At 33.3% G+C, this 10011-nt stretch overlaps 4 protein-coding genes across 4 annotated transcripts; 3 read left to right on the forward strand and 1 right to left on the reverse strand.

Annotated features, from left to right (window-relative positions):
- Positions 1 to 183: 183 nt before the first annotated feature.
- lin-52 (DREAM core complex component lin-52) lies at positions 184 to 1302 on the reverse strand. The gene is made up of 4 exons (XM_014230123.3): positions 1178 to 1302; positions 1033 to 1119; positions 586 to 690; positions 184 to 525 (listed from the first exon to the last, which is right to left on the reverse strand). Exons 1-4 carry the CDS (start codon positions 1212 to 1214, stop codon positions 377 to 379), a joined length of 378 nt encoding a protein of 125 aa, XP_014085598.1. The 5' UTR covers positions 1215 to 1302; the 3' UTR covers positions 184 to 376.
- Positions 1303 to 1566: 264 nt separating this feature from the next.
- Positions 1567 to 3847, forward strand: LOC106614407 (RluA pseudouridine synthase 2). Its single transcript, XM_014230143.3, has one exon. It carries the CDS (start codon positions 1653 to 1655, stop codon positions 3327 to 3329), a length of 1677 nt encoding a protein of 558 aa, XP_014085618.2. The 5' UTR covers positions 1567 to 1652; the 3' UTR covers positions 3330 to 3847.
- A 598-nt stretch (positions 3848 to 4445) lies between these two features.
- LOC106614408 (N-acylneuraminate-9-phosphatase) lies at positions 4446 to 7014 on the forward strand. Its single transcript, XM_014230144.3, has 3 exons — positions 4446 to 4875; positions 5419 to 5904; positions 5975 to 7014. The coding sequence occupies exons 1-3, from the start codon at positions 4684 to 4686 to the stop codon at positions 6491 to 6493; spliced, it is 1197 nt and encodes a 398-aa protein (XP_014085619.1). The 5' UTR covers positions 4446 to 4683; the 3' UTR covers positions 6494 to 7014.
- Positions 7015 to 7780: 766 nt separating this feature from the next.
- On the forward strand, positions 7781 to 9628 carry LOC106614390 (protein arginine N-methyltransferase 1-B). Its single transcript, XM_014230114.3, has 2 exons — positions 7781 to 8652; positions 8725 to 9628. Exons 1-2 carry the CDS (start codon positions 7921 to 7923, stop codon positions 9388 to 9390), a joined length of 1398 nt encoding a protein of 465 aa, XP_014085589.2. The 5' UTR covers positions 7781 to 7920; the 3' UTR covers positions 9391 to 9628.
- Positions 9629 to 10011: the final 383 nt, after the last annotated feature.

The raw sequence follows: 10011 nt of genomic DNA on the forward strand, positions 1-10011 counted from the left end.
ACACTTTTGGCCGTTACGTGTATAATCTAAAGTTATTCGTTAATTAACTGCCCTATACATACGTAGGACTGCGTTTGTCCGCTAGGGATATGCTTGTTTGTGCGCAAGCGCTGCAACGAAATATTCCGATATTTTATTTATTTTTCTATAATTTCCAAAAGCATAGGCATAAATAACGTTGAATTGATTTTCAAAGCATTCACGTTTTATTTAAGTTTAAAAAGTCTTTCATTTTGATGGTTTATTTTTTTATAAATGCATTTGTACTCATATAAGTCTATCAGTGTTTGCACAATTAAAACTATTTTGTATAAATTTATTATTTTTAGAATTATTACAAATATTTAAGACAAGCTAAAATTAAATGAAAATGAAATCATATAGATTTCTTTTTAGCATTGTTAAAAATACCCAAATATTTGCCGCGTGTCATTTCCTTGGCCTCCGATACACCCAATTGATAGGCTTCATCGTACATTTTCTTTATCTCCATTATTAGATTACTGAACGGCATATTACTAAGCTCTGCAAATTTTTACAATCACTTTAGTATTTACTTAATAATTCATAAAATTTTGCACTTACGTATCATAGCATTTATGTCCTCCTGTGAGAGGTCCTTGGACCACTGCGGTACCGGGGTGCGTATAGGAGTGTCACTCATTGCAATAAAATTACTTATACCAGGAACTGCAAAGTCAACAAAGTTCAAACTTCAAAACTTTTGACATAACTACTTAAACATAAATTTATTTGTATCATTTCATTTTGTATGAATCGTCGCAGTAAACAAAAATAGAAGTTTGTTGTGAATAACAGTTAGTAGAAATAAAAAAAATCTGAGAAAAATAACAGCTCCTGAAAAATACGTAATCCTTCAAATGGCCAGTGTTTTTGAAAAGCTCTTATTGGTATCGAACTTTAAAAGAAGTGTGAAAGTGCGGATTTAATTCGAAAGTATATAGCAAGCCAAATATTGCTTATTTTTCTTAATATTTTTTTGTATTTAAATTTATATTTAACAGAACTTACTTTTTTCAGGCCATAATTCGGGGGATGTGCGTAATTTTTCGAGTGAATACAATCCATCCTCAGGTGAGTCATCTTTTATCATAGACCCTGTAAATATACGTTAAAGTTTTAGGTATTTTTAAATAATATTGATAATTAAATAAACCTTTTAAAAGTGTACGACTTCGATTTGAGTTCGACATGCTAAAACAAAATATACGAATTAAATAATGCGAAAGTAGACGTAATAAAATGTCCAAACGTGTCAAATGTCAAAAGAATTCGAATATATTCAGAGTTGCATTTTCGCTTATATTAGGAGTTTTGCAACTAGCCATAAATATTTTACTGACAAAATTGACTAATAATATTTAATTTCATCAAACACAACCATTTCAAAGAGGTAATATATAAACAATGATAAATGCAATTTGATAATGCGTTAAATATTATTATACATCAGTGTATCGTTTTATTTTTAAGTTTTAAACCTTACGTATTATGCCGCCGTTACATTAATTTAATTCAGCCAACATTGTCTGATCCCAGGTTGTTTACAAATCTATTTCGGGGTAGTTCGTTTTATTCTCCTTGCTTTGTTGTTTTACAATTGTTGGCTGTGGTTTTGAATTAATTTTTTAATGAATTTAACGAAATTTGGTACGTTTTACCGTATGTTACCAAGTTTCCAACATCAATTTATATTTAAAATGCCACGACATGCTCAAACGCAACATGGTGACGCGACGGTAGATGAAGAAAACATTGTGCTCTTAAAAAACGCAATCTATCAACCTGTGCCTAGTGCTGAGCCTTTGACTTGCACGTGGTTTTATAATGTAGATCCCAATGTAGTGCCTGTTCGCAACTATGTAACAACGGTTGCAAGTCAAGATCTGAAAGTCGTGCTTCCTGAAAAGAGAAAAGCGGATAATACAGAACAAGTTGAAGCATTAAAGAAAGCCAGATTGGAAACTAAGGCACTAAAAGCAAAGCGCCCTGGATTCTCCGATGACCGATATGAGGAAACATCGTATTACTTTGAGAATGGCTTACGAAAAGTTTATCCATATTACTTTACGTTTACAACCTTCACCAAAGGACGGTGGGTGGATGAAAAAATATTAGATGTATTTTCACGTGAATTTCGCGCTCATCCACCTGAAGAATATAAACGCAGCATATTGACTGGATCTTTGAAAGTTAATTACGAATGTGTGCCAGTGGATTATAAATTAAAACATAATGACTTACTATCGAATACGGTACATCGGCATGAAGTGCCTGTTACAGATCAACCTATTACCATAGTGCACATGGATGAAGATATTGTTGTAATAAACAAACCAGCTTCAATACCTGTTCATCCGTGTGGTAGATACAGACATAATACTGTAGTTTTTATTTTAGCTAAGGAATATAATTTAAAGAATTTACGCACAATTCATCGTTTGGATCGATTGACATCGGGCTTATTGCTCTTCGGTCGCACTCCTAAGAAAGCTCGACTACTGGAGCAGCAAATAAGAAATAGAGATGTTGAAAAGGAGTATGTGTGTCGCGTTGAAGGAAATTTCCCTGATGGTATCATTGAATGCAGGGAACCAATTGAAGTTGTCAGTTATAAGATTGGTGTTTGTAAAGTATCGCTCACGGGCAAAGATTGCTCAACGACTTTTGAAAAAATCAGTTACAATGGCATCACAAGTGTTATATTATGTAAGCCCTTAACCGGAAGAATGCATCAAATTCGTGTACATTTACAATATTTAGGATATCCCATTATAAATGACCCATTGTACAATCATGAAGTATTCGGTCCGCTCAAAGGTCGTGGTGGCGATATTGGTGGACGTACTGATGACGAACTAGTAAAAGATTTGATTCATGTGCATAATGCAGAAAATTGGTTAGGTGTTGATGGAGATTTCGGTAGTGAAGGACTTATATTGCCTAAACATGATCATGATGAAAATGGTGACAAAGAAATTGAGACAGTCACAGAATCTTCTCCTGCAGTTAATGGCGACTTTAATAAAATTGATAAACCCCTCCCTGAAGAAGAGAAAAAAGAACAGTCTAATAAAGTGTCGGTGGGTACACAAACCGGCCATGATCCACCTGATAATGCATATAATAAAGAGAAAACAACTGTGGATGAACATTGTTATGAGTGTAAAGTGCGTTTTAAAGATCCAAAACCTAACGATTTAATTATGTATTTACATGCGTGGAAATATAGAGGTCCTGGATGGGCATATGAGACGGAATTACCAAACTGGGCAGATAAAGATTGGGGTGAAACATGTGATGAATAAAAAAAAGTTACTGCGGGTTTCCAAATTTCTACGGCTTAAGTCATTCTTGTAAAAATATTAGATGAATATTAGGAACACTTTTATACAGTTTATAATGGTCAAGTAGTTTTTATTATTGACGTGTAAGTTTATAAAGAGTTACTTTAACTATATATTCAATCAATTACGTAAGCATTTAATTTTATTGTGAAATAACAAAGTGCTCTATATTCTGTATAAATGAAAAACAGTTAATTCAAAATTACATATGCAATATACCATGTATGTAATAATATAAACACTCTTAAATATTTGTAATAACTTTGAACTGTGTTAAATACAAATAACCAAACAAAATTATATTTTTGTCTGCGAAGCAATCATTTTAATAATTTAGGTTTTTTAGAGGGAGGACAATATGTTTTGAATTAATTATTAAGTAATTTTATTCACATTACACTTGTTTTTAAATTTGTACATTAGCTTATTCATGCTTGAATAAGCTTAAAATAATGCAATAAACATTAATATGTTATATATTTTTAGTGTGCGTAGTTTATTTGGCTCTTTTGCGGTTGAAGCCATTAAAGAAAAATTTATGTACATAATGAGGTTAATGGGTTTTTAAACAAGTCACACATTAACTTCGGTTGCACCGAAGCTATAATACCTTACACAGCTGCATTTTTTATAGTATAAAAAGGTATACAAAGATCTTGATTTTGATCGGTCAGTTTGAATAATAGCAATATGCTATAGTAGTCCGATCTAAACAATTTGCTTGGAGATTGTAGCGATGCCTTGTATAATAATTTATGCCAAATTTCGTGAAGATGCCTTGTCAAGTTAAAAAGGTTTCCATAGAAACACTTGAGTTTGACCGATCAAACCGATTTACAGAAATTAAACTTACCGATCCAAACAGGGTTAGATCGTTATAACAACAACAACATTTACAGAAATAACTGTTTACGATTCAAAAATGAAATATGAAATTTCAAAATAAATCAGGGGCATTGGTTTATACTATCTGGCATCTCTTGGCTCTCATATTTGTATATTTCTTTATTCATAACAAATTTACTCTTTGAAATTCCTCTCTTTGCCTTTTATCATCATCCGTGCGCTTTTTCTACCAGTTCCATTTTACCTGCTCAACTGCAATTTGTGTGCAGTTGTTCAGTCTCCTAGTTTTAATTGTTTAATTAATTATAGTTAAGCTAAATTTGGTGCTAAACACGTATATTTAACTAAATTCTTATCACAATAAGCTTGTGTTCCTCCAATTTGTATTTATATTAATACAGTGCGTATTATACCATTTTATTTATTACATCAGCGAAAAAATTCGCTTGTCCACTAAGTTTATACACTGATGGCCGAAGGTGAAATTGCCAACGACAAAAGCATAAAAAATGCTGATAATTTTTGTGTAACCGCGACCAACAGCACTTCTATAAATAACGTAGTGTTGGGTGAAAAGTTAAAAAAGATTACAGCACTTTTCTTCGACTTGGACAACACTTTGATTCCCACGCGCTCGGGTGATTTGAAAGCAGTCAAAAAGGTGCGTGTGAAAGAAAAAGGAGAACGGAGTAGGGTTGGGCAGACAATGAGACACGCGAAATCGTTGGAAATTTTCCACTGGTTTATTGATAACAGGAGATGGGAGATGGGAGGTAGGGTGACTAGCACGCGCGATACTTATGCATACGATTTTTTCGATGATACATACAAATTCCGGGTATACGGCAGGGGATAGCAAGATGAGATTACGGAAATAACGTAACCGCAGTGCTGATTAATTGCTAAATACAATGTACTGAGTATAAATGTATGTATACATATATTTGTAAATTTGTATATATAGTTACGCATTAAAACAATGAAATGGACAAGTGTTTTACGTTGCGGACAATGCTTTCCGTATTCAGGGGAGTTCAAGGATAATTATTAGAGTTGCCAAGTTAGAAATGTTTTTCAGTTTTATTTCATATTCCAAAAAACCAATGCAGATTTAATAACTGAAACTTGAGTAATATTTAATTTGAAAAATAATTTTGTGCCTACCAGTCATTTTTTATTACTATGTCTGTTTTATAATATTTAGTTAAGTGAAGTGCTTGAAAATCAATTTGGTTTATCGAAAGAGGAAGCCAACACTGCTACACAATCTTTCCTGAAAGCATTTCGTCGCTGCCCAGATAACTCGCAAACGTCATTAGATTCCTGGCGTACCTATTTATGGCGTGAAGCACTGCCACCGCGTTACAAACATTTAGCTGAGCAAATCTACCCAAAATGGTTGAAATTGCGTTATCGTTATTTGGCGCTATCCGCCGATTACATACAAATGCTATGTCGTGCTCGTGAGTCAAATTTTTTACTGGCCCTTATTACTAACGGACCATCCAATGCTCAGTGGGAAAAGATAAACAAGTTGCATGTGAGTCAATATTTTGATTGCATGCTAGTGTCATCAGATCTTCCGTGGGAGAAACCAAATCCGCAAATATTCTATGCTGCATGCAACTATTTAGGAGTTGCTCCATCGCAATGTGCAATGTTTGGAGATAAGCTCGAATCGGACATTAAAGTGAGTATGAACTGACGTAAAAGCCGTATAAGTACATTCATTTAACATCATGCATCTACACAATTTTTAGGGTGGTTGTCTAGCGGGTCTGAGTGCTACGTTTTGGATACCATTGAATGCGGGCGAAATTGACTTAAACGATGTACAACATAAGCCAGATTTTACTCTTAAGCAATTGTTAGATCTATATAAATATTTTCCATCACTAAATAACACTAGAAATGTGCGTGCGAATTCAAATGGTAATACAAATGGCACAAATGTACAATGTAATACTGGAACAACATTCTCCTTAACACATAGTGTTAACGGTGCTTCAGCTGTTCTACCTCAGTATCGTCGTAGAGGTAGTCAAATTAGTCATAGTCGAACCATAAGTACCTGTTACAGTGATCTTCAACGTCATCAAACACATCATCAACAACCAAATCAATTTGGACAAGTACAGAATGAACAAGAATCGCAAGACGAATGGTTCAATGAACGTTTGAATCAAGAGCAGTACAGACAACGTCGTGGTGGGTCACTACCTACTATGGATTATTTGAATAGTGAAGCAGAAAATAGCTCGGACAGTTTGTTTAGCTAAATAATTAATTATTGTAATAATGGCTGTGCATATTGTTCAGATGTAAACCTCAAACACACATGCTCATTCTACGATCCTAAATATAAACGAACGTACAATTATATAATTGCAATAAATCGCAACAAACTAAGGGGCTTCGGAACTTCGCGTGATACATACGTGATTATAATTTAGACACATTTGTATGTATGTAGATAGTTACCGTAAAAGTCTACCCTTTTCCCCGCACACTAGCTTCGAATGGTTGTGCTTTACACGCTTTATGGGTGGTAAATGTGTATGTGCTCGTACATTTTGCATGTGTGCATATACATTCATACATATGTATATACTAAGGGTAACTAAATAAATTCGAATTGATATGTGAAATAGTGTGTATATTTTAAATAAAGCATAAAATTTACCAGCTAAAAAAATTTTAATCAATATTTTTAAGTTTTTGCATTTTTTATTTGCTTTCATATTTTTCGTAGACATAATAATATTCTTAATAAATATAAACATGTATTTGAGAATCAGAATTTTATACTGAATTTAATTGGGTATGGGATGGAGGCCCTCCGTACAATAAGGAAGGAAATTTTATATTCGATCATGATTTAAATATATTGTGTGGATTCGATCATGATGTAAATATATTGTATTGATAACCCAATACCAACATTTTTTTCAAAAGATTTCAACCAATGAAAATGTGTTCCTTGACTGATAACTGTGGTGTATGGTTTGTGTGTAATATGGAATAAAATTTTTTAAGTAACACAACCTTATATAAGTGAAAAATGATACCCGCAAATATTTGTTATACGGATACCCAGCAAGCAAAAGTATCACATTTGGTTCATACAATGACCTGTTGATTCGCATATATTGAAAATATTTAGATATAATCGATTGGTACTTATCGAAATATGAATATGTTGAGATTACGAACCTGTTTACCTTTTCGATAGTTTAATTCGTAACAGCCATTCAAATAATATCTACATCTATACTTATGACATATATTTTATATGAAAAAGATATTCATAAAGTGTGCTAGCTATAGAAATATTTGAAAACAGATTTTGGCTATGAACAAATTCGCTGTAAATCTCACTATTTGAATGTCGCTAATTAATTTTATATTTATTTTGGAATGTATACAAATAATTATTGCTATATTATTATTTATTATCGATTTTTTTATAATTCTTACACATAATCGTTAATCGATAATCGAGCTCAGCACTTCTACAGCTGACTGTATTAGACGTTAAGTGGCAGCTTATTTTGTTTGACATTTGAGTTTTCCATGCCAAAACAAAATTTAAATACACTTTTTTCTGCGCCAAATTTGTGTTGTTCCGTTAAAACAAAGCATTCCTATTTGTGTATACACGTTTATTGACTTTTTTTTTTTCAAAAAATTAAATTTATTTGTTACAATGACGAGACGAGGCGCTGCCCGCAAACCACTTCCAGTGACCTCGCCTACAAAGCCTCAGGCGAAAACTACGAAAAAACAACAGATGTGCCGTTCACCAAAAATCAACCAACAACCAGCAAAATCGGTGTACACCATGACTTCTCGTGATTTCCAAAGAGATACAAACGCACACGTAGAAGTTATTGCTGAGCATTTAAAAGATTTTTGCTGCATAAATTTTTTCCAAGCGGCGATAATGCATAACAAACACTTGTTTCGTGGTCGCAAGGTTTTAGACATTGGTTGTGGAGTGGGTATTCTCTCGTTGTTTGCTGCCAAGGCAGGTGCTGCACATGTGTATGCTGTGGATTCGTCAAATGTACTAGACTACACAGAACAAATTGTAAGCGATAATGGTTATGCCGAGGTTATACATGTGATCAAAGGATCATTGGAAAATATTGTACTACCAGTGAACGAAGTTGATATCATTATTTGCAATTGGTTGGGCTATTCAATGTTATTTCAAGCAGCTTGTGATATGGTAATTTATGCTCGGGACAAATGGCTGAAGAAGGATAATGGTATTATATTACCCGATGTGGCCAAATTATTTATGGCTGCAATAGAGGATACTAAGCACAAGAATGAGCGGGTGGAATGGTGGAACGATGTGTATGGTGTAAATATGAAATGTGTGCGTAATTATGCATTATCCGAACCGTGTTTTCAATTGGTTGAACCGAAGCAGGTGTGTAGTTTTTTTTAATTCATATATTACTGTGTTAACTCACTCTATATTTTTTTATTATGCTACGAGCAGTTGATGAGCACTCAATTCGGCGTAAAGTATCTGAATATGTACACCGCCACGAAGAAAGACTTGAAATTCCGTTGCAAATATATGTTAGAAATGCAACGTGGTGGACACATGGATGGGATCGTAACCTTTTTCAATGTTTTCTTTTCAAAGTCCCATACATCAATGGGTTTCAGCACAGATCCTTCTGTGTGGCGTACACATTGGATGCAAACAGTATTTTTCTTTGACAAATCTGTATATGTCAAAGCTGGTGAACTTTATTATGGTGGCATTGAAATGTGTTCAGTTGGTAACGATTGTGATCTCAACAATATGGAATTAAGCCTTGAAATGTTCAGTGGAGATCCAGCTCATCTGCATCTAGAAGCAGAAATGCGCTGGAAACTTAAACCACATGCAGCCATAATAAATGATAGAATTATAGAAAAAAGTAAAGGAACTGTAAAAAATAAAATTGCTAAGGACGAAAAACAAAGGAAGCCCAATGCAAGTAACATTTTGCTTGGGCCAAAGGAAAATGTTTGTTCACCTAAAGAGCCAATAACAAAAACAGTCAAAGAAAAATCCGCAACAATTGTACCTACCAGCGTCGAAATAGGTAATTTCTCATACCCCTGCAACGTAGTGAGGAGGAACAAAAAAGCAAAGAATTCAAAAAAAGGCTAAATTCTTATTAAAAAGAGTTAAATATTTCTATTGTTATTTTTTCAATATTATACAACTTTTCACATATGTACATGTATATAAACTGTTTTATACATAGAGATAAGGCTGAAATTTGGATAACGATTTAATCCAAATTTATCGTTACTAACAAAAAAAAAAAAAAAAGAATTATATACCATTTATTAAAATGAATTAATAAAAAGAATTAATAAATATATATACATATATTGTTAAAAAATCGATTTTCTTATTTTAATTATTTGGAAAGTAGTATTTTTAGTAGTAGTGATACAAAAAGTTGGGTAAATGAAATTTGATTACAAAAGTATTTTAACTACATTGTAATAATAGATCAAAGTGATACCTCATATAATTTGTAGGTTAACGATCAATAAGACCAATGCCAATTGTGCTGAAGAATATAAGAAAGGCCATAATCACTTGTCTTACCTTAACCGCTTTTTCCCACGCCTAAAACCACTTTTGGTGGCCTCAGTGTTTGAGTTAACGATCTGAAATTTGGCACAGGTTTTCTCACCAAAAAGCTGCACATTTGTCAGAATCGCCTGAACATAATATTCAGATCGGCACACATTGCCATACAAATGGACCGTTCATCAA

The sequence above is a fragment of the Bactrocera oleae genome, chromosome 5, assembly GCF_042242935.1.
Source record: "Bactrocera oleae isolate idBacOlea1 chromosome 5, idBacOlea1, whole genome shotgun sequence".
NCBI classification, from domain to species: Eukaryota; Metazoa; Arthropoda; class Insecta; order Diptera; family Tephritidae; genus Bactrocera; species Bactrocera oleae.

What these genes read in the sequence shown, in the direction of transcription:
- lin-52 (XM_014230123.3), bottom strand. Translation starts at nt 1,214, where the DNA reads ATGTCGAACTCAAATCGAAGTCGTACACTTTTAAAAG. An exon ending in CGAATTATGGCCTGAAAAAA is followed by an intron (nt 691 to 1,032) that starts GTAAGTTCTGTT and finishes TTGACTTTGCAG; the next exon opens with TTCCTGGTATAAGTAATTTT. An exon ending in GGACATAAATGCTATGATAC is followed by an intron (nt 526 to 585) that starts GTAAGTGCAAAA and finishes AAAAATTTGCAG; the next exon opens with AGCTTAGTAATATGCCGTTC.
- LOC106614407 (XM_014230143.3), top strand. Translation starts at nt 1,653, where the DNA reads ATGAATTTAACGAAATTTGGTACGTTTTACCGTATGTTACCAAGTTTC.
- LOC106614408 (XM_014230144.3), top strand. Translation starts at nt 4,684, where the DNA reads ATGGCCGAAGGTGAAATTGCCAACGACAAAAGCATAAAAAATGCTGAT. An exon ending in ATTTGAAAGCAGTCAAAAAG is followed by an intron (nt 4,876 to 5,418) that starts GTGCGTGTGAAA and finishes TATAATATTTAG; the next exon opens with TTAAGTGAAGTGCTTGAAAA. An exon ending in AGCTCGAATCGGACATTAAA is followed by an intron (nt 5,905 to 5,974) that starts GTGAGTATGAAC and finishes CACAATTTTTAG; the next exon opens with GGTGGTTGTCTAGCGGGTCT.
- LOC106614390 (XM_014230114.3), top strand. Translation starts at nt 7,921, where the DNA reads ATGACGAGACGAGGCGCTGCCCGCAAACCACTTCCAGTGACCTCGCCT. An exon ending in AATTGGTTGAACCGAAGCAG is followed by an intron (nt 8,653 to 8,724) that starts GTGTGTAGTTTT and finishes TGCTACGAGCAG; the next exon opens with TTGATGAGCACTCAATTCGG.